Here is a 24969-nt window from a genome sequence, read left to right on the forward strand (position 1 = left end):
TTCTAGAACCACTAGGTCTTCCACTGTTTCGAACACATAGCATTTTAAATATGAGTAGCAGAAACGAATCAGCCGACTGCACAGAGTTTATTTGTGTGTGCAGGTCAAAAAGAACAGCCACGAGGAAAAAGAAAGGCACAGTGGCTGAATGGCTGCAGGCAAGTACTTACTGTACGGACCACAGAGTTTCATGTACGGGCAAAGAAGAACAAGAAAAGTTTATGTAGTATTCTGTGCTTTTTAATGTCTGTGATGATTGTAATAAGACTAGTGGACAGTGGAAAGCAGTTTCCTAAGGATACTTATGAATTGGACTCATTTTGAGACAAGAGATTGTGGAATTACTCTATGTCTTGGTTATGATGGAAGTTATTTTGAGGAAGTGTAAATCATTCTAAACGTTCGGAGAATGAGTTAGCTTGCCGAAGTTATTTTTTATGAACATTTAAAACGTATTGTGATTGAACTGAAAGGTATTCTACGAGTACAGAAATTACTCCAAGAATAGAAAAGTTGTTGGTAAATGCCTTGAACCAGCACCATATCTTCGGAGAAGAAGCTTTCGGGAGATCGACGTAGCGGATTAACCAGAGATGAGGATCGGCTAAAGGCAACTGGCAAGTTAATTGAATTGAGAGAGGTGTGAGTCTTGCACCCCAACACCACATTGTCTCTTGATGTTGTCTAGAGAACGTTAGAACGTGACGACCATGACAGGACCCAAATAAAATGGGAATTTCACGACAGAAACTGAAAGAAGAGATTATGAGTTGCCATAGCAACTGGACATAACAAGATACGAGAGCTGTTTCCAATAGTTGTATTGAGTCCACCAAACCAGGTGAACTAAGTTATGAGTGCAATTGCATAAAAGACTTGAGAAAGTAATAGCGGTAAAATAAGCCACAGAGAAGGCCTCAGTTTTGCCACTAAGAAGATTGGGTGTGGAGAATAATTAGTTTCCACACCCGGACATGGAGCAGACGCCGACACCGTTGTCAGTCACCGACGCCGACTGCCGCAGTTGCTGGTCACCGGTGCCGACAAGGCATCCGCTTGCCGACGGCGACGCTGAAACCACCACTCAGTGTCGCCTGTGCCAGTGTTCTCTACTGGCGCTGATTACACATCCGCTCACCATCCTACCGCTCACCCGCACACCAAGAACACTACGCCGGGTGAGCGAAAACCAATAATTATTTAGTAAAGTTGAATGGAATGTTGAAGGATAAACTGTTATTATAGTTATTAAACGTAGAGGTGAGTTTTTTTAATGATAACAAGAGCTAGGAGTGAAATGAACGGGGATGAAGAACAACAACTAGTAGAACCAGTCACAGTTACCAGTGTGACTAGGGAAACAAACAGTCTTGTCTGAATTAGTAAATTTAACTGAAGCCCAGAATGAAGCTCTGAAAAGGAGATAGACTCAGTCATTCTAGATTAGCTGCTAAGTTAGAAGTAAAGAGTGCACTTTCAACTGCTCAAATTGCCTCTTTGAGGAATAAAATAAGTACTACTTTAAGTCAAAAGATAGATGCACAGAGTGTGACTTCAACTGCGCAAACTGCCTGTTTGAAGAATGAAGTAAGTAATACGTTAAGTGAAAAGCTAGATGCAAAGGGTGAAGCTTTAGATTCTAAGTTTGATGTATTTAATGATAAGGTGGAGAATCTGCGATTAGATTTAAAGAATGTATTAAGTAATTCCTTAATTGTCCAGATGACTCAAATGTTTGCTGACCTGAGCCACAAGCAGGATGTCCAATTTCAGAAGTTGACCCAGAAACGAGAATTCGACATTGAAAATAGATGTAATAATGTAGAATCTGAATTTAGCGGAAAATTAAAACTTTCTGAAAATGTATGTAATGTTAAATTTATTTCCGTAAGACAGGAAATGAATATATTGAAAGATAGCACAGATCGATCTATGGAATTAATATCAATTATGCAATCGAAAATTCCTGGTGTTAGTATACGTTTATACTACACGAAATGTCAGTTCGCGAGTAAATAATGTAGAGCAAAATTTCAAAGAAAAAATAGACAACATTGACATTATAAATGTAAGTAGTCAGGCGGAACATTATGAGCTCATTATAGATCGAGAAATTTCCGAGAGTGTAATCTCCGTAAACGTTGCGACTGTTGCTTTTTCCAAACCTAATGATACTAACAATGTTATAGACACTTGGGCGAGGAATTCAAGCTTGCCCTTGACAAGGTAGAAGACAGAATATCTTTACCTGATGTTTTGTTATATAGTAAAATGGTGATTGCTTTGTTACGGGTAGACTTTGTGACGTCTCGTTTTGTTTCGGATCGATGGTGATGGTTGTCCCAGCCGAGATGACGTGGGGCGGCGCCCCTCCATCACGACAACGCCAGTCTGTAACTATAATAAACACAAACTTCTCTCGCGGTTTGGTTATTTTTCACACACTGTCTCTCAAAACTGATATCGCCGTCTCGATGGAGCAGCACGCCGCAGTTTGTACGCCGCCCTTGGTAATTAAAGCAATGGTTTTCGATGTCTATGGATCTTCTCCAGTTATATATATAGCGACTGAACCACTCGATATCGCGAAGACTTCCTTGATCTGAAATGAGAACCAAAAGTCCTTTGGGTGTTAGCGACAGACTTCTCAGTCTACACGAACTTGCTGACTGTACTTCTTATGCCCGGTTTGAGAATCGGAATTCAAATGTTGAAAATATAATATCTTGAATCATCAATCTACCACCCAAACCGATATCAGATCATGATTTTTGCGAGGATATTGACTTTTTAATTATTATTCCGTCTTCAAGGTGTCGCTACGTCGCGTATTCAACAACTACACGACGTAATTACAGAGATAATATACCCTTGAGCAATGTTCAGAATGCGTCGTATTTCGGTGCAAGCTTATTGATGTTTACAGTTAAATTGTCTCTAAATCACTTTTCACATTTATGTTATCCGAAGAATCAGTTAATTCCACAAATACACTTTAAATGTCCATTAAAAGATATATGTGACACGAAGAATTATAGTTGAATTAAAGTTTATTGTTCTTCGTAATTATTGCTCCGTACACTGAGCACACACACCGATTTTCCATTCAGGGGATTGCGTGTGTTAGCATCAGCAATTTTGAATCTGACGAAAGCTTCTGACAACATGGCCAAATTGTAAGTTCTTCGTAATTGCGTTCATCTGTTGCCTACTCAAGTCTAATAGTTGAGTTTATGTCGGCGAGTAGTCTCTTTCGGTGTCCTCTAATGTTCGTTCCTATTAAGTATCACGAAGGTCCACGTTATGTAACCGACTGTATAAATTGTGTTGTTATACCGAGTTGGGACTGAAGAACCTCTTAGTGGTTTCATAATATGCTCTCTAACGGCAGTTGGATTCCGATTTCGTAAATTCGCAGTTACATCCATAACAATTAGCGCCCGATGTAGATGTAAGTCGACCGCACGCTCACCTCTAGTTAGCGATGATCTTAAATCCCGACATCAACGTAGAGTTAGAAGAAGTTCTTCAGTATTTAAGTCACCCACGCGCTCCGCTTTATTCAGCGAGGATCTCGAATCCCAGTATCAGAGTCAGTTTGGTCTTAGTTTTGCCTAAGCTGGTCTTTGAGAGTTACCAAGAAATATCAGATTAATAGAAGATGGAAATTTGTATCAAACACATACGTTTTTACGATTTTTAAGATACAATATAAATCCGATTCCACTGTCAACCTCTTCCGCTATCCACGTACATTTAGGTATTTATTTTTGCCTACATTAGTCTTTGTATGTAATCTCTTCACCAGTTTTTCCATAGGAACCTGTATGTAGAGGTATTGATAAACGGCGAGGGAAAAGAATGAGGAATGTGGACAGTATAATATGATGGTACTATTGAGACATATTGATGTCGAGGCGACATCAACTAAAAAAAGGATTCTAAACGTATATGAAAGCATAATATTAACCGAATAACTAGCCGTATATTTAATTGTAGTGTATAATCTTCTATTATTATAGAATAATTTACACCTTTTATGTAATATGGTGTAAATGGAGATGGTTTTTATCGATATTAAAAGGGGTGGGAAGTGTATGTAAAAGCATGACTAACGCTACACACACATCACACCTTTCAGACAACCCTCGCAGACAGGTCTGACTGATTCTTCACTGTTTGCCGTCCCATAGAGGTTGCTAAGATTTTTCTTCGGGGGCTACAAAGGTGAAGGTGAGAACGTCCGTTCTGTAGGAGACGTTTAACACCATACCACCTCTGGCTTCTCACTCAAGTACCGACGAATTGATGATCCTGGGGAAAGGGGGTGCGAAGGGTTTCCTGTATTGGGGGCTATCTTCCTTCACTTCTTAGATCTTAGCAACCATCTCTACTTTCCCCCTTTCTTACTTCTCGATTGAGTACCTATCTATCTTTGCCTCTTTCCATATGAATATACTTCTATCCCATATGAATATACTTCTATCGCTGAAGTCCTCCTCAATTTACGTGGTTCATTATATCCTTAACCTCATTGCTCATAAGTCGGCCGAAGAATCAGGATACACGAACACTCTTAAGCATAGACACAATATACACGAAGTCGCAAGCAGTGAATGTACAGATTGAAATGTTGTGAGAACCTCAAGTGTTGTAGAGGGAAAGTATGCGCACATAGATAAATATGCACAAATTGTTATTTGCGGTGACTGTTCTACAACACATATATGTAAGTACCGAAAAATATTTAGATGTGTAAGAACTATTATGATTATTGTTCTTAACTGGTGGCGGTTCTACATCGCCCATTATAGTAGTAATAATGACCCCATATCACATATATCCCTAAGTGTAGAAAACCTAGGAAAATTCTACATCAAGAATGCATCAAGAGGATACGTGAGTAAGGAAAGAGGACATAAGCCATAAGGGAAATTTTTAAACAGTGTCATTCTTTCAAATATTGTGACGACGTGTAGGATAGTGGGACTCTTATAACCCAAGTAACCATAAAATATATTGAATAACGGATGTAGGCATTGTGTACGCTGGAAGCGTAGAAGTTGTTGCTTAACGGAGGACTCTAGGATATGAAGTAAGATATTACAGAGAGAGTATGAAGCGTAAAATATATTTTAATTTTACCAGATAATATTCAATTATGGTGTACATAAAGATGTACACTGAGGCAATGAACTATGAAGCCTCTTCAGGAACGAGAAGGAGGGCACACTCATCATTTATTAGATGAATAGGACCGATAGGCAGACCCAAGAGAGGCTGTCCTATACTGTGAGGAGAAGGGCACCAAGAAGGGGATTGACCAGCACCATAGATTAGGAAATTAAAAGGAGCATACCTACCAAAATGGAAGGAGTAGGATCATTCATAGAGTCAACCCGTAGATAAGGTATAGGTACTGTGCCTAAAAGGAAAAGGGCAGTATCGTGACAAAAGACACACATTTTTCAGAAATTAGTCTGGTAAGTTTGCACTCTCCATTCTGCTGCCAGTGTCAGATTGTATGCTTAAGAGTGTCTGAAAGAACACTTTTATTTGCCCAGAGTTCTTCCAGAGTACGAGAAACTGTAGATAATTAAATGGATAAGAACTAAAGAAAGACAATAAAAAAAAAACAGTACAGAATGGTAGTGTAAAGAGCAACCATAATTAAGGGTCTGTGAGATCTGGAGTTTACGATTTGAAATTGAGAGATTCTTAACGAATCCTAAATATTGGGAAAACTTATCAGAGTACCATTAAATATTTGATTTTGATGTCAACCTTAGTGTAAGAGTAGGTTAAGTTAGTTAAGAGTAGGAACAGTTAGTTAAATTTTACCCTAAATATGTACACAGAGCTGTGTTGCAATACATACTGTTTTAATGATATGTGATATAAGTTTACCTAATGATTCTTTAAAATATCACGTGTTCGATTTAAGGGGGGGGGGGGGGGAATATGTAGAGCTTCGAGTATTTAGGAGGAAATTCTAGAACCACTAGGCCTTCCACCGTTTCGAACACATGACATTTTACATATGAGTAGGAGAAACGGATCAGCCGACTGCACATAGTTTATTTGCATGTGCAGGTCAATAAGAACAGCCACGAGGAAAAAGAAAGGCACAGTGGCTGAATGGCTGCAGGCAAGTACTTACTGTCCGGTCCACAGAGTTTCGGGTACGGGCAAAGAAGAACAAGAAAAGTTTATGTAGTATTCTGTGCTTTTTAATGTCTGTGATGATTGTAAAAATACTAGTGGACAGTTGAAAGCAGTTTCCTAAGGAAACATGTGAATTGGAATCATTTTGAGACTAGAGATTCTCGATTTACTCTATGTCTTGGTTATGATGGAAGTTATTTTGAGGAAGTGTAAATCATTCTAAACGTTCGGAGAATGAGTTAGCTTGCTGAAGTTATTTTTTATGAACATTTAAAACGTATTGTTATTGAACTGAAAGGTATTCTACGAGTATACAAATTACTCCAAGAATACAAAAGTAGTTGGTAAATTCCTTTAACCAGCACCATATCGTCGAAGAAGAAGCTTTCGGGAGATCGACGTAGCGGATTATCCAGAGAAGAAGGTCGGCTGCGCACAACGGGCAAGTTAAATGAATTGAGGGACGTGTGAGCCTTGCACCGCGGCACAACACTGTCTCTTGATGTCGTCTAGAGGACGTTAGAGTACTCCTCCTGCCGTACCTGTAGTGGATGATAGCACAGTTTGTTTCTTTTTGGATTGACACACAGCCAAGTTTCCTTGTTCGGTGTACCTCAAGAACAGTGTGTGTGTGTGTTTCATGTGCTGTGAATCTGGCCGTATTACTGTGTGGTGTGTTAGTGTTTGGTGTGTCAAACAGTAATTATATGCGAAGCTGTCCCCTAAATATTCCTCAGTCATGCCCTGGGCACCATAATGACAGCGTCTAGTTTAACTCTTGGGTAGTGACATTCTTCGTGTCAATGCTAGCAGGAGGTGGCGTTTCAATTTGCATGTCAATTATAGATACCTGTGGGTATTGGCGTCGCCGTTCTCTGGGTTGATTTTGGTGTTGCTGTTGTTTATGAGATGGTGTCGGCATGTTGTTGTGATTTGCATAACTGTTCTGGTGTATCGGCTGTGGCTTTGGCTGCCAGTGTTGACTGTAGTGAAATTGATTATGTGGATAAAAGTTTTAGTTTTGCATGAGGTTTTGTGGTGCTGTGTTCAAATGGTTCAAGTGGCTTTGAGCACTATGGGACTTAACATCTGAGGTCATCAGTCCCCTAGAACTTATAAATACTTAAACCTAACTAACCTAAGGACATCAAACACACCCATGCCTGAGGCAGGATTCGAACCTGCTCCCGTAATGGTCGCGCGGTTCCAGATTGTAGGGCCTAGAACCTCTCTGCCGCCCCGGACGGCTTTGTGGTGCTGCGTAATTCGTATTGTGTATCTACCACTGTTTTCTGTTTAATGATTGTTCATTACGGAATTTGTTAGTGTTTTTTGTATTGGTTATGACTTGTTCTCGGATTGAAATTATTAAATTTTCGTCTTTTGTAGGGATTGCCCCTGAGTTGGTAGTTGTTTTGATAACCGTCGTTATTTGCATTGTATTGTGGCGGTGAGATTTGGAAACAGTTCTGTGTATTTTGCAGCTGTAAGAAAGAAACCTTTGACTACGTGCCTGAATTGCGTTGGCTATGCTGCAAGTTCTGCATATCCGCTAAGTAAATATTATGTTTTTTGTTCCGGGACTGGCGTTATTGGTTCTCTTCGTAGAGCAAATCAACACCGTCAAATCTTTCTAATAGCTATTCTTCGTCGTTGTCAATGAGATGGAATAATTTTTCTTTTACGTCAAATGGAAATTTGGATTCGAGTGAACGGATTGTCACGAGGTGGGACTGGTTCGTCGAGGATGTGGATCATGTTGAGGTATTTCGCAAAGTACCGTCTCAGGTTTCCGTTTTCTGGGTTGAAGTCATCAGGTTCCATCACTTGTTCCCTAATTGGTTCCTGAACAATCTCTGGCCAGTATCAGTTCAGGAATGCATTTTCTAATTGCTCATATGTGTTACATTTGTCATTCTCCTTGTATTCCCAGTTGGAGCTTCGCCCTGAATGTAATCAACGATGTGGGAAATTTCCTTTCTATCGCTCCAAGAGCGATGAAAGGCGTCTTTGAGTGTTTTGAGGAATATCACAGTGTGAGTAGAATTATTTTCTGGAATAAAGGATTGAAACGTCCTTTGTTTAAACAGGCTTCCTTCTTCCTTATAGGAATTGCGTCTGCTGCCATCAGAGAATGTGTAGCATTATTGTGGGTGTTGTGAATGTATGTCTTCTGAGCAGTAATTGTAATTGTATTTTGGTGTCATGTGTTGGTTCGTGTCACTGTCCATCTTCGGAGTTCCTGTGTTCTGCTATTCATGGCGATAAAACTGTTCGTTACCAAATCTTGTGTTGCGTTTTCATGTATCAGATCGTTGTGTAGGTGAAGGATTCTACGGATTGTATGCATATATTTGTTCAGATGTGGTATATTATACTGATTATACTGTGTGGTCGATCACTTCTTCCTGTTTTGAGATGTAACCAATCACTGTGTGTTGCACTAAATTTCTCTTTCAAACTTCTTTGGAAATTTTCTTCCTTCTGTGCAGCCTCATTCCGAAATTGTTCACTGAAGTTTGCAAAGTGTGTGTCACTTTCTTTCTGTAAATTGTCGTATATATGTGAGTGTACCTCATTGAGTTTAGATTCAACATCATTCACTATGGCGTTTCTTGGTTTGTGCGAGTATTGGTCTTAATCTGAGTCACCATACTTTCACAGACTGTGACTAGGTCTTTTAACTGATGTTTAACGGCATTGACATCTGATAACGTCTGATCATGCTACAAAGTAAGCTATGAGAATATCTCCGACAAGTCGTTTACTGGCTTTGTCAAACGACTGTTCATGCTGTTAAGTAATCGCGTCAGTCTTTCTTCGGTCTTTGTTAGACTGTTTGCATTGTCTTTTACAAAACGCGAAATTCATTTGTTATTCTTTGTCTGTTTATCGTTTGGGTCGGAAAAAACTTTCATGATTGTGTTCAATATTGCGATAAAATTTGTGTTAGCCAATGGTGCTGTCCGCACCGCGTTATTAGCTGAGGCAAGTAAGCGCAAGTTTGGTTCGGAATTTGATCTTTCTGAAGTTGACGGCAAAGGAATGAGATTATTTCTGTCACAATCTGATTTTCTATTTGGTTATTCACGGTGCTGTATGTGTCGGTGTTGGTGTGTGTATCGGTATTCACGTTATCGCATTGCTGTTCCATGTTTGATTGTTTTCTGGTTTTCAAAATAATGAAAAATGTGAAAAGAAAGTAATTCAGTTCGTAACTGTGTAAAAGTGTGTGTAATCGCTATAATAAAGGCACCGATGCTGTTAATATGAATAAATGAAACCAAAGCTTCGCAAGCAAAATTTCAATCTTCCTGGCTTATCGCCATGGTGTAAGAGATGAACTTCAATATGGCCATTTTGTGCACTGAAAAGAACCTATTGTTTTAGCTGATAACTATTGTTGTAGTTTCGATGCACTTGCGAATTGTCAGAAAATGAAACGAAATAAAAGTGAAACGAATCTGAATTTTGAATGAACTCAACACTGAATCTAAATATTGATTGTGCACACTGTAAACTGAATGATAATGGGCATATGATGCGTCTTAACGTAATCTGGAATTTGGACCCGCAGATTGAAATTTTGGTCAGGTCATATCCGGGATTTCTTGATTGTTTTCTAAATAATGGTTGGTAATTGTTCCTCCGGCTTTTGTTAATTGACATGGAAAAGAGAACAAATGGTATAATATGTGTAACAAAGCCCTAACACGCAGTCGCCAACATAAATAATAATATTAATGATTTCCTTCTATGTATGAGGATGAGAATACAGATCAGATAATCAATAAAATTTCGAAGCGTTAAAATTAAACGATATTATTTCCTCACACATTGCCTGGCGTACGAACAATGGCACTGGTGGCTGAGGTCATGCGTTTGCTAAGTACTTTCGCATTATCGTGTGAAATGTCGGACTTCGTGCATTAAAATTGCCAAGAAGATTGACTTTTCTTTCATGACTCGACTTTAGCACTTTTCATCAGATTGCATATAAACCTCCGTCATCCCGCAGCCACTTACTTGTTAAAACTTGTTAGAACTACTAAAATGAAAAAAAAGTCATGGGGATTGTGGTGACACCGCCAGACACCACACTTGCTAGGTGGTAGCCTTTAAATCGGCCGCGGTCCGTTAGTATACGTCGGACCCGCGTGTCGCCACTATCAGTGATTGCAGACCGAGCGCCGCCACACGGCAGGTCTAGTCTAGAGAGACTCCCTAGCACAGGCCCCAGTTGCACAGCCGACTTTGCTAGCGATGGTTCATTGACTGCCGACGGTCTCATTTGCAGAGACGACAGTTTAGCATAGCTTTCAGCTACGTCATTTGCTACGACCTAGCAAGGCGCCATATTTAGTTACTATGTCTTCTGAACAGGTAATATTGTGACTCATGTACCGTGAACATCGATGTTCATCATTAATGGATTAAAGTTAAGTATCAAACTAATTACGTCTGCTTTCTGAATTCTAATTCCTTGTCATGTTCCAGACCTCACGTCAGTATAGTTCCTCCCTTCCAACGCCAGCCGGCGTGAGCTAAAACCTCGTGGATTTCGTCCTCCCCTAGTAACACGGTGTTGGCTGTTCTGCCAACAAAACAGGGAGTAATGAAATTTATACTCAAGAAATCACATACATTATTAACAGACACTTACAAATAAATAACAATCGTTCCTTGGCAGTATGTTAATATAAATTAGTACGTCGATGCACCTCTTTAAATCTGCCTGTGTTCAGTATGTAACAAAATGTCTGGAGTTACGGAGCAATGACAAAATGCGTCAGTACAGAAACAGATTATCTCACCGTTCTAAGTAGCGAGAGAGGAGTCAGAGCTGAAGTACATACTTTAAACATTAGCTGTTTTCCACCGCAACTACATACTGTTTATCGATGACGCTTCATATCATGTCTTCGACAGCGCGAAAAATTATGTTATCGCTTTCGCGTGTAGATGTGCCCTTAAACTACGCAACACCAAATAAGGAGAGGAGTGTGTCCACGTCTGTATCACTTGTTCCCTAGGCCGCCAGAGCTGTTTCGAGGCGATCTACATCCCCAACGAGTTGCACAGGTAATCTCTCTGTTCACGCACCAATATTTTATAATTTGTAAACCTGCGTTAACAGAAACCCTACCCTTCACCCAGAGAACACGCAACTTTATTTTAAAATACTGCAGATCCACAAATACAGATGTGGGAATTAGGAATGCAGTTACATTTGTTCACTCTATCATTAATTCGATCTGGCTTATACACAGGAATACTTCTCCTTTCTCCAGTTCTGCTACTGACGCCACCATGTGAAGAGGGGTAGAAATGACAACACAGGCAAGTTAACTACCATAAATGTCACCTGATGGAAATCCTTCAGTCTATTTGGCTGGTATGCGACGCAGCTCGGAGGCGACAACGTGGAGATGCTCCTAACACAAAGGCGGCTCTGCAGAGGTCGCTCGGCAAGTAAGCTGTGGCACAGAGGCTGTGGCAGAAGAGGCACTATGACTCAGCAGCAGTGGCACCGAAGCGCTCCGCCCCGGAGTCAGCGTTACGGAAATGCAGCAAAGAAACTGCGATACTGGCTGACAGCTGCATAAATGCAACTTCCTTGGGAGTGTTGTGGTTTTCGAGTTATTCTAAAAAACTTACAAAAATAACCTTCAAATAGGTTTTTCTTGAATAATTCGAATATCAAATCCTCCAGCGAAAAAACAGCCCAATACCAGTTCAGCCTCATCACATTTCCTACAAAAGTGTCATCTTAATTTTTTCTGTACGACTAACGGTCTGAGTGAGAGAATATGAAAATCTCGCACGTGGTTTTTAAAATTGTTGCAGACTAAAAAAAAGCTATGGTTAGGGGCGGCCGAATAACCCTTTGTATATTAAGGCACGGAGTGAATCATTTAAGACGTAACACTTATTTTGGTTCATGAACAGTTCCTGGTAACGAAATGAGTTTTCTGGCTAATTACAGAACGTTAAAGTGCAAGTACTTTGGTATATAATAAGGTATTTCAACTATTGTATCGATCGAAATACTGAAGCAAACAAGAATTTCTTAAAAATAAAATGAAATACCTTTTTAATGGCATCCGAAAACGGTTGAAAAGACGAGTATAGTGATATAATGCTCGTAAATGCTGAGATTCAAACTCTTAGCAAAGTAATCAGAGAAATACTCTAAAATTAGAAGGCGACGTAGCCAGCCAGCTGTTACTCTGTAAATACAGCCAAGCAGAGCTCTCATACGAGCTACGTCGTTATATGCAGCAGTACACTTTACTAACATAAATCTCATTTTCTACACGACATGCGAAACATGTATAGGATCAGCTATGAATTTTGTATATGAAACACAGCGTGTGCCACTTTTTGGCGCTCAGATGGGGCTCTGGGAAACTATCTCAAATGTGTGCACATTACCAAGTTTTTGTGGAAACAACTACAGTTTTCGCGTATATATATATATATATATATATATATATATATATATATATATGTGTGTGTGTGTGTGTGTGTGTATGTGTGTGTGTGTGTGTGTAACTCTGCGAATCTGCGAATAGGGCTGTTTGTCATTATGAAATATGAGTGACAAATCTTCTTGTTTCGACCCTTACGAATAACTAACAATGGGGAAACTGTAGTTGTTTTCACAAAAACCTGGTAACGAGCACACATTTGAAATAGTTTCCCTAAGACCCATCTGATGCTCCAGAAGCATTTGCCGGACAGCAGATGAATTACTTTCAGAAGCATACAGGGGTCTCCATGCAAAGACAGATCACGTATATGCACCACAGTCCTGTTCACTAAAATCATGTTGTTTGTCATTGTGGTATATACCTGATCCATCATCGGCCGCTGTGGCCTAGCGGTTCTAGACGCTTCAGTCTGGAACCGCACGACCGCTACGGTCGCATGTTCGAATCCTGCCTGGGGCATGGATGTGCGTGATGTCGTTAGGTTATTTAGGATTAAGTAGTTCTTAGTTCTAGGGGACTGATGAACTCCGATGTCTACTCCCATACTACTCAGAGCCATTTGAACCATTTTTTGTACCTTATCCATCTTTGCCCGTAGACTCCTGTTTGCTTCTCATGGTAAACAACACAGTGCTCGACAAATTCGTCAGTTAATCTGAAAAAAATATTTAGTTCTTTTAAAGTCATTCCCACACAGTTTTCGGACAGGAGGTACTCGAAATTGTAATTAGACCGGTAACACGTTAAACTAAATACATACTTTATTCACACTAACTGACGACGTCTCACACAAAATATTAAAATTTTTTTGTAGTTTTACACTTTACTAAAGTATATGCTCTGTTTGTTAACCATCGACTGCTAGGCACACACACACACACACACACACACACACACACATATAAATATATATATTCGTATAAGATAAAGTGTCTTAGTGTCTTAACTATTCTATCGCTCTAGATATTTTTTATTATTGGCATTCATGATCTGTCTTTGCCTGGAGACAGCTCCTGTATGCTTCTAATGGTAAATCACCGCCTGTCCGACAAATGTGTCTGTAACGTTGTTGTTGTGGTCTTCAGTCCTGAGACTGGTTTGATGCAGCTCTCCATACTACTCTATCCTGTGCAAACCTCTTCATCTCTCAGTACCCACTGCAACCTACATCCTTCTGAATCTGCGTAGTGTAGTCATCTCTTGGTCTCCCTCTACGACTTTTACCCTCCACGCTGCCCTACAATACTAAATTGGTGATACCTTCATGCCTCAGAACATGTCCTACCAACCGATCACTTCTTCTGGTCAAGTTGTGCCACAAACTTCTCTTCTCTCCAATCCTATTCAATACTTCCTCATTATTATGTGATCTATCCATCTAATCTTCAGCATTCTTCTGTAGCACCACATTTCGAAAATTTCTATTCTCTTCTTGTCCAAACTATTTATCGACCATGTTTGACTTCCATACATGGCTACACTCCATACAAATACTTTCAGAAACGACTTCCTGATATATAAATCTCTTCTTCAGAAACGCTTTCCTTGCCATTGCCAGTCTACATTTTATATCCTCTCTACCTCGACCATCATCATTTATTTTGCTCCCCAAATAGCACAACTCCTTTACTACTTTAAGTTTCTCATTTCCTAATCTAATTCCCTCAGCATCACCTGACTTCATTCGACTACATTCCATTATCCTCGTTTTGCTTTTGTTGATGTTCATCTTATATCCTCCTTTCAATACACTATCCATTCCGTTCAACTGCTCTTCCAAGCCCTTTGCTGTCTGTGACAGAATTACAATGTCATCGGCGAACCTCAAAGTTTTTATTTCTTCTCCATGGATTTTAATACCTACTCCGAACTTTTCTTTTGTTTCCTTCACTGCTTGCTCAATATACAGATAGAATAACATCGGGGAGAGACTACAACTCTGTCTCACTCCCTTCCCAACCACTGCTTCCCTTTCATGCCCCTCGACTCTTATAACTGCCATCTGGTTTCTGTACAAATTGTAAATAGCCTTTCGCTCCCTGTATTTTAACCCTGCCACCTTCAGAATTTGAAAGAGAGTATTCCAATCAACTTTGTCAAAAGCTTTCTATAAGTCTACAAATGCTAGAAACGTAGGTTTCCCATTCCTTAATCTAGCTTCCAGGATAAGTCGTAGGGTCAGTATTGCCTCACGTGTTCCAACATTTCTACGGAATCCAAACTGATCTTCCCGAGGTCGGATTCTACTAGTTTTTCCATTCGTCTGCAAAGAATTCGCGTTAGTGTTTTGCAGCTGTGACTTATTAAACTGACAGTTCGGTAATTTTCACATCTGTCAACACCTGCTTTCTTTGGGATTGGATTATTATATTCTTCTTGAAGTCTGAGGGTATTTCGCCTGTCTCATACATCTTGCTCTCCAGATGGTAGAGTTTTATCGAGACAGGCTCTCCCAAGGCCGTCAGTAGTTCCACTGGAATGTTGTCTACTCCGGGGGCCTTGTTTCGACTCAGGTCTTTCAGTGCTGTGTCAAACTTTTCACGCAGTATCGTATCTCCCATTTCATCTTAATCTACATCCTCTTCCATTTCCATAATATTGTCCTCAAGTACATCGCCCTTGTATAGACCCTCTATATACTCCTTCCACCTTTCTGCTTTCCCTTCTTAGCTTAGAACTGGGTTTCCATCTGAGCTCTTGATGTTCGTACAAGTGGTTCTCTTATGTACAAAGGTCTCTTTAATTTTCCTGTAGGCAGTATCTATCTTACCCCTAGTGAGATAAGCTTCTACATCCTTACATTTGTCCTCTAGCCATCCCTACTTAGCCATTTTGCGCTTCCTGTCGATCTCATTTTTGAGACGTCTGTATTCCTTTTTGCCTGCTTCATTTACGGCATTTTTATATTTTCTCCTTTCATCAATTAAATTCAATATTTCTTCGGTTACCCAAGGATTTCTACTAGCTCTCGTCTTTTTACCTTCTTGATCCTCTGCTGCCTTCACTACTTCATCCCTCATAGCTACCCATTCTTCTTCTACTGTATTTCTTTCCCAATGCCTGTCAATTGCTCCCTTATGCTCTCCCTGAAACTCTGTTCAACTTCTGGTTTTTTCAGTTTATCCAGGTCCCATCTCCTTAAATTTCCACCTTTTTTGCAGTTTCTTCAGTTTTAATCTACAAGTCATAACCAATAGATTGTGATCATAGTCCACATCTGCCCCTGGAAATGTCTTACAATTTAAAACCTGGTTCCTAAATCTCTGTCTTACCATTATATAATTTATCTGAAACCTGTCAGTATCTCCAGGCTTTTTCCATGTATACAGCCTTCTTTTATGATTCTTGAACCATGTGTTACCTATGATTAAGTTGTGCTCTGTGCAAAATTCTTCCAGGCGGCTTCCTCTTTCATTTCTTTGCCCCAGTCCATATTCACCTACTACTTTTGCTTCTATCCCTTTTCCTAGTACCAAATTCCAGTCACCCATGACTATTAAATTTTCATCTCTCTTCACTATCTGAATAATTTCTTTTATTTCACCATACATTTCTTCAATTTCTTCGTCATCTGCAGAGCTAGTTGGCATATAAACTTGTACTACTGTAGTAGGTGTGGGCTTCGTATCTATCTTGGCCACAATAATGCGTTCACTATGCTGTTTGTAGTAGCTTACCTGCATTCCTATTTTCCTATTCATTATTAAACCTACTCCTGCATTACCCCTATTTGATTTTGTGTTTATAACCCTGTAGCCACCAGACCAAAAGTCTTGTTCCTCCTGCCACCGAACTTCAATAATTCCCTCTATATCTAACTTTAACCTATCCATTTCCCTTTTTTAAGTTTTATACTCTACCTGCCCGATTAAGGGATCTGACATTCCACGCTCCGATCCGTAGAATGCCAGTTTTCTTTTTCTTGTGTCTGTAAATACTACTCGAAACTGTAATTAGACCGGTAACACGTTAAACTAAATACATACTTTATTCACACTAACTGACGACGTGTCACACCAAAAATTAACTTTTTTTTGTAATTTTACACTTTACTGAAGTATATACTCTGTTTGTTAACCATCGACTGCAAGGCACATTTGGAACCGCCGTTCGAGAAATCGATGAACATATGAAATAACATTCGATGGCCGTTGCATGCTGTGGCGATTCGACGGTACATACCGTCTGATATAGTTGGAGCTTCATGATAAATTACATCTTTCAGTGCACGCTATAGAAAGCGATCAAGACCAATCTACTCAAGAGACCTCAACCTCACCAGCCATTGTGCTGCAACTTTCCATCCTATCCAACGTGCGGGAAATTATTAATTCAGTACTTTCGTTCCAACATGAGAAAAGTGAGCACAACCGTGGGATCAAGAGAGTCTCACAATGGAATTTCCTATGATGTCGCACGATAGATTTAATCTTCATGGCCGCTGTTGCTGTACCTTACGAAGCCAGGGTGGATTTTTAGTTGCACAACACCGCATGCTACGCAAATTTGCATTACCGTCGACCGTAAGCATCGCTTCGTTGGTAAAAGGCGCTAATTGGAAAATCCTGGTATCGTCATATATGCATTGCAAAGCAAACCAACCAAATTCTATACTACTTTCGAAATAACGTCATCGGAATACCTAATGTTATGACAAACGATAAAGGCAGAATTTATACTGATGAAAGCTGAAAATGACTCCCTTTGGCTGATCCACCATTCCTTGATAATAATCTACTACTATAGTTTGTGAGCGTGTGGATGCTATTCTGTCATTCTGCGCAACGGATTAATCTGAGATGTACCCATTACTCTGTGGCTCCTGCAAGATGCAGTTTCCACCCTCAAACTGGTACAGAAGTCAGACAGACGCTCCTAACGTTGTAAAGAGAAATGCCTGAAAAACTTTCAGCAATAAATATCTTCTGGAGTTGGCTGCTGTAAGGAAATGACAAAAATTGACAAAATTTCTTACGTAACTAGTGGAATACGTGGGTGCTGGAGTAGTGCTAGTCAGTGTAAGAAAAACATGAAACTAACGAAGATTATTATGTATTTTTTCAAAACTCTGAGAACTCACAATGGCACTTTTAGTTATGAACTGAACAAGTTATTTCCGGGTACTTTTCGGAATGTGAAGCTACCTCTTAAGGATAGGATTCGCTAATGAAATTTATATACAAAGTTTAAGATTGTTATTGACTTGGCAGAACGGCTGAGAGGTGCACCTACTCAACTTGAATAATTATCCGTTAGCATGTTGCTAGGTACGGTCGAGGCTGTCGAGTGTGAAATGCAGTGAAGTGTGTTGTAGAGGAAATATGGGGCTCGCAAGAGATTTATTGCACAATACCGTAAGCTGTAATGACAGCTCTCTGCACCGCTGGCTGCTGACAAATAAAATGACTCTCGTTCTATCTGGATTGACCTCCGCCAATCAAACTCTCCCTACGTCTTGATGCAGTCAAGGACTCCTATTCGCCCATACTCTAACTAGTGGCTTGGTACACCGATCAGATAACCAGTCCACCGCGATTCCACTCAAAAATTCGCTCGCAGCTGTTTAACTATAACTCTGTCCATTCACACCGCAAGTGTGGGGGCCAACACAGTGAATAATGCTTAATCGGAAGGACTCAATTAAGAGTCGCACTCCGATTCGCTCTCGACAGAAGTAGTCTCTCAGTGAAGTACTGAGGAGAGACTTGTTCCTCGCTCTTTGAGTACATGTACAAGCACACAAGCTCTCGTTACGTGTTCTCGCTCCATGAGCGACAACCCGTATGGCCCCACTCCACGCCAGAAGTGAAGGGGTATACCTTTCGGTCTCTTCCATTTCCTCTTCAGCTCAAGGCGTCAGGAATATCGTTTGTCAATTAGCATTGCTCTTCTAAAACGGGAGAATGACGTTTCGTTTAAGCCGACCAATCCGGAAATTTGTAGCATCGGCGTTTGATGTTTGCTGTCTCCCTGTGGAAACCTCTGAAACTGCGTGCTATGTTTGTAAAGAATGCGTAGGCTGGGTGCTCCCACACAATGTAGCGGAATTTGCTTTTAGGCCTAACACGGGGTCGTTCTTCCTTTCACTCGGGCAAACGCTGTCTGCTCTACGGGCAGTCGGCGTCTGACGTAGATAAGCTGACTCGTCTTCTGAAGGGACCAGCCTCCCGGCGTGCGGTCTGCCTCTCCCGAGGTAAAAGCTCCTCTGACCGTCATGCCTGGAATGTGTGTGTGTACGCCAGCCTCGAGTATTTCAATCTCAGTGCGCACTTGCAATTTACTAGTTACTTGCATATCGTTTACATGAATTCATACAACATTGGCCTTATCTTATCGTGTTTGGGTTCGAATGAAGCGTCTTGATGTGCGGAATATGATTGTGAGGGCGGAATATGTAAGCAGTGAAGGTCAGGAGACCAAGATGTCTTACAAGTGAACCATCTAGAAGTAGGATGTCTAACTTCTCATTGGTGTAAATATCTGCATACAAGGAACTTTGAAGCAGCTGCCTATAGCCGACATAGTTCTTACGTGTTCTGCATTGCAGAGTAGTAAACAGTCGAAAGGCTTCACTCAAAAACGTAGACGGGCGTGAGCATGTTTACAGCGCTGTAGCCAAGTTCGGCCGACTTGTCTTTTAATTTTAGAATATTTGTCAGATTCTTTCGCGAAGAGATTCAACCTCAACATTAATATGCATTATATCACAGTACCCGCCTTTTGTAGCCCTTCTGGATGCCGTTAAAAAAAGTATACCATTCTGTTTAAAAATCATTCTTGCTTCAAAATCTCGATCGATATAAGAATTAAGACGCCTTACCACGTACCAAAGAACGTGCCACTTAGAATAATGTCATTTGTCTGTGCCCACATTTCGCTATCTGGAACTGTTCACGAAATAAATGCTTTGTGCCCTTAATATTAGCACAATTCTGTACATCTTATTGCAGATAATTTGTTAACTGTTTGGATTGTTGCATAGCCTAATTTTTTGCCAGTTTTTATGTGGTAGGTTGTGGATTGTTTAGTATTTACCTAAAGGTCTTTGAATAGTGCCATCAAAAATTTCAAAGGGCAAGTCTGGTGTGGGATGAAACGCTGTCTAAGGTATCATCAGTAAGGGGCATCAGTCCTAGATACCCGTTACAACCCTGTACGATCCTGCTGCAAATCTGAATCTTCATTAATTGTACGTACACTGAATCTGATACAAATTTATTTCGTGAACTTTGTCTGCTTGACCTACAAACCAATCATTCCATATAACAAACAGTCGATAATGGCGAATCTTGGGTTTACTTGACCTTACGGAAAATCAAAGTCGATGGTGCTGCCTTTGATACTCACATCTCTGTTGAACTTCTGCCTTCTGTTTACCCCGCTTGCTTATCACAACAGGCACCGGCACGCGCAACTTGAACCCACTGAACCTAGCTGCAGCCTAAATGCTCGCCCCGTATGACGTCTCACGGCGAACTGGTTACAATGTATATTGTACAGCATGCAGGAATACGTGTCTGTTATGCTCACCTTCACTTCATTGTAAATAACAGTAGCAATTACGTATATGGTTAGTTTGTGATTAGTTTCTCTGCTATCCTGTCTGTCTCAGTAATTTCCGACTTGAATACGAACATTACACATAGATCAATTCTCAATTTTTCGTTGGGTTTGGCAGTAGAAGACCACCTCTCACGTCTGTGTTTATTTCATCAACAATGTTTATTTCCTCTGCTCAGTTCTTTTACTGGCCACCCACTCATTGTCTTCAACTGTCCAAATTACGAACGCTCATCAACGTATTCTATGATACAACTGTTGATGTGTGCTGTCTTCATTTACGTGTGTTCATTCCACCTTGTTCTAGCCCTATTATAATTCTTTTTCTGGCCTTAATCTATTAAGCTCTTCCTTTATAGTGTGGGAGTTTATCTGCAGTAGAGGAAAAAGCACAGTGTCATCGGCAAAGCTTTAGTTCTTAATTAATTTTGTTTTATGCCTACCGTAGCGCTTTCCAAGGCATATTACTGTGCATATCTCTTCGTCTCCCATGACCGAAGTGTAAGTTGGTGAAGAACACTTCATTAATTCTTTTCGTCTTACATACCCCATTTTGAGAACACTCATAGTATGTTTCGGTATTCTGATGAGATGGAATAACGTTTCGTGACACCTCTTTGAATTCTTAATTTCCCGCTATACGGATGAATTCTAACGGGCGTTGTAACATTAATGTTCATATTCTTTAGTATCTGAAACCTGTTGAATTAACGATTTTTTTTTGAAGAACTGTTGGTATATATTTTGTTGAAACTGAAGTGTATGCTGTCAATAGTTTTATAAATCATAGGCAAAGTGGTAACTCAGACTCATTAGATCGGTCTATAGTTTCATTCACAACAATGCGAAGCAGTCATTTCTAAAGTCATCTTGTCCTTGTGCTCATTTAAATACTAATGTTGTTTTCTACACATATGCTAACTAAATGCTTCAGTGAATAACTTATATGATATGGAGATGAAACTGCTCACTCAACATACTTTTCCTTTTCATGGGTGCCTGCTTTTTGAAAGTATAAGAATCGAAACATTGTTATAATATCAAGAAGCTGTCTTCTTTTCCACAAATTCTGCAAATTAACCAGTATTACACTTTCTCCAGGAAAATTGAGATAAAACTAGTTTGTGTCAAGAAATGTATGATGCTAGGCTAATAGCTTATTGCCTCTGTTGAAGTTTGGTGTGGAAGAAGCGACGAAAAACAATATGATTTCGAAGAGGAATGAAAATACCATGGTGTGCAATGGAAAGGGTAAGTATCGCAGACCCCATATTTCCTTGAATTCTTAGTGACTGAGTCAGAGTTCGTAATATCCTATTACTATTTGTAGTAGAAAGAGAAGGAGTAAATTATGAAAACTACTGTACGAGGAAACGGAGTCGGATCTGGAAAAAGCAGAGAATACTCAGTAATACTGTTTCAATAAGGTTTAATTATTCAATAGCTCGCGATGTTTTTGAAAATGAGATAGAACTTAGTACTGAATACATACTTTATTTCTTTTCATGTCTAGCTTTCGTGTGCTGCATTTCTTCCAACTCGTCCATGTGCTACGTAATGACAGATGCTTTCCTATTGTCTGAATACGGACATCGTGAAGAGCCGCATTAACACTGTATTTTCCTTTTTCTGAAAAAAATGTAGTCTTCTTCTTTTTGTGTTTCGTCCAACTGAATACTGCTTCACAAAATACACTCGGTAAACTCAAATAATTTTATTGAATCTCTTCGCTATGGAGCTGCTCACTATTCAAACGACTTGGGGGAAATAGAGAACAGACGATGCCACCTTTTAATATCTTCAACGCCTACACTACACTTACCAAGAAGAAAAAATAATTTCCGAGAAAAATTTAAGACACAAAAACGAAAAAATTACTTAAAAAAGCGATGTCTCTTAAAATCTGACTACAGCCTTTTATTACAGAACATGTGTGCCAAACGCTAACCAAATCTACCAATCAAAGGAATGGTGAGGCGGATGAAACAGAAGCGTAATTGACGACGTGTGAATTCTGAGAATGAGAACACATACCGACTGCGAGTGAGAACACTTACCGATTTGCAACCAACTTGACACACAATTTCATGCCGTTAAAAAATCTTTTCCAGCCTACAACCCCAGCAAAACGACGCAAGGAGAAAATAGTATCCCTTACTTCTTTTCCGCTGTTCATGCAATAACACTACCACGTAAAGAATGACGTTATAATTTTTACCTCTTTACTGCTAGCTGCATTCGCAACACATTTTGCAGACAGTATGCACATACAGCACTGAATGTAACTGCAAAATTATATCATTGCATGGGTCGTACTTCAAGATATATGACGTCATAAACAGTGAGACGAGTGAAAAACTGCCGCACCGTGCATGACGTTAAAATTTATTACTACGTTGCTACTAACTCAGTTCGTAGCATATCTCGCAGAGAGTATCTACACATGACACTGCATGTACCTACATTATTATGTCGTTGTACGAAACAGTTTAGGATGTATGGCCTCAAACATTAAGCACAAATCAGGCGCTTCGTGGGACAGGCGTGGACGTACAGATTTAAGACTGATTAATACCTGGCAACCCCAGATTCTTCTGTTGGTAAAGTAACACTAGTAAAGAAATACCTTTGTTGATTTTAACCATGAACTCTCTCATGACATACTTGGTGTATTAAAGGTTTTCACAGCACTTGACTCATTATCCACCAATCAAAGTCGAGCTCTGTACACTGCATGGAGCCGTCATGGTCCGGAGATCAACCGACTACCCTCATAATGGCAGTGGATTATATTGTCCACAACTGAGGTAGTTTTTTTAATTTTTTTTACAGCGAATTAATGCGACGACAGCATCGATAACATTTAATATTTGACTAATCTTATGTCTTACAAGAAGCAGAGTTAACAGTCCTGAACCATTTCTATGCAACACACTTTATAAATCACCGTAACAACAAACCGAAACTCTCATTTCTTGCGAAGTACAATCAGCCTATGGCCTAGAAACAGTAATTAAATCCAGCAAAGAAAAGAAAAAAAAGGGGGAAAAGAAACACGACAGCCATGTCCCGCAGGCCAGAACAGGATTAATGTTTTGAAAAGAGGTCTCTGCGTAGTATCTGAAACGTAAAAATTAATCATTTCTTTAATGTTTCAATCCGTCCGCTTCAAACAGGACTGCATGAAACTCAGTAAATAAATTTCATAGACTGATTTTGGGACACTGGGCATTTATTTGGTGAAATATGGATGTGGACACCTGAAAACTCCACAAGAAATAAGTAACATATTTTGAAGGTGATGTACGAGCAAATCCACGATGGCCACAAGAAGAGTACGGATTGACTGTAAGAGATTGCTGAGAGTTAAGTGACAGCTTTCCCGTTTCTGTGTTGTAGGTGCCTGGCAGGTTGCCTACCAAACGGATGGGAGCCCAGAGCGCGCAGCGTTGCGCGATAGCGCAGCGGTTATTGGGAAAAGTTCCCGCTGGTCCGAAAAATGGCCGTCACGTGCCCCCGCTCGCTCGCGCCCAGGGAGGAGATTGATTCGCCGAGCACGATGGATCGCACCCGTCTCGCTACCACGGCGGTCTCCACCGCCACCTGCTGCATCTAGGCGACGACATTTCTTACGCGCAGAAAACCGGCGAGCGCTCCAGTTCGAAGGACGTCTCACGGTTTCTTCTGTAAATGGCCAACATTATTCAGGTGAACAGGTTCGTACCGTTTCCTCGATACGAGGACCAGCTACGCACAGCTCAGCACTTCCGAAAAAAAGTCCTTGTAAAACACCTTACGGTAAATGAAGTAAACTGAAAGATGTCGATCTTCAATATCATTATGCATAGTTTAGTAAATAAAATGTCTGAAAGTTCTTCAAAGTTTTAGAATCTAAAAGAAACAGCTTTTAACAAGTATACACCTAAAATAAGAGTAGAATTCATATGAGAATACAGTATCTTTAAAGAGGAATATAAACAGGGATTCGGCTGCTCCTATCCATGTGTTTTCTGCAACCCACAACACGTTCAAATATCACGTGCAAGACTTTTCATATTATCTCGCTATCTACCTGCAAACTACCAGCCCAATAGAGAAAATTGGATGAGACCTTCTAGTAGGAAATTTTATTATATGCATAACTTTTCTCTAGAGGATGTAGTTTTGGAACTATCGAAGAAAAATGTGCAGAAGTGACTTTCAAATGCGTTTCTCTTGAATAACTCGAAAACCGTGGCCTTCACCAAAATCGTAGCCCAGTATAAAATTTAACAACATTAACGTATCTACAAAAGGGTCCTGTTAATTTTTCCTGTAGGACTAATCGTTTGTGTGTAACAACCTTGACAATATGACAGTCTCATGGGCAGTTTTTGGAGGTATAGTGGGTTGCATAAAGGCTGTCGGCTCAGCTAACCTGTATAGCATTTTGTACGTTAATAGATAACTGCTTCTTAGTGAACTGAAATTTATGAAGGTGGAAAATGCTTATACGTTCTCATTCATTAAAAGAAGACTGAAGTGAGATCATTTGGTGTTAGTCTGTATTGTAAAGAAGTGTTACTTGTAGCAGTGTCTAGTAAACTAGATCTAAAAGTTCTGTGACAACTGTGTAAAACAGACTAAAAGAAAAATATGCATGTGCAGGAACATAAACAGTGCATCATACATAATTAAAATAGACTTAGAACTTTTCCCTGGAACCATCCGACATAGCGAGTTTCGATGTGGTTTCCACGTTCGTATGAGT

General features: G+C 40.0%; 1 protein-coding gene across 1 annotated transcript; it reads left to right on the forward strand.

The window, feature by feature from the left end:
- The first annotated feature begins 300 nt into the window (after positions 1 to 300).
- On the forward strand, positions 301 to 24091 carry LOC126281257 (uncharacterized). The gene is made up of 2 exons (XM_049980056.1): positions 301 to 1178; positions 23619 to 24091. The coding sequence occupies exons 1-2, from the start codon at positions 975 to 977 to the stop codon at positions 23763 to 23765; spliced, it is 351 nt and encodes a 116-aa protein (XP_049836013.1). The 5' UTR covers positions 301 to 974; the 3' UTR covers positions 23766 to 24091.
- Positions 24092 to 24969: the final 878 nt, after the last annotated feature.

The sequence above is a fragment of the Schistocerca gregaria genome, chromosome 7 (genome assembly GCF_023897955.1).
Source record: "Schistocerca gregaria isolate iqSchGreg1 chromosome 7, iqSchGreg1.2, whole genome shotgun sequence".
NCBI lineage: Eukaryota > Metazoa > Arthropoda > Insecta > Orthoptera > Acrididae > Schistocerca > Schistocerca gregaria.

Excerpts from the sequence above, each read along its gene's own strand:
- LOC126281257 (XM_049980056.1), top strand. The coding sequence starts at position 975 with ATGGAGCAGACGCCGACACCGTTGTCAGTCACCGACGCCGACTGCCGC. Across the intron at positions 1,179-23,618 it reads CACCAAGAACACTACGCCGG|GTGCCTGGCAGGTTGCCTAC; the intron begins GTGAGCGAAAAC and ends TCTGTGTTGTAG.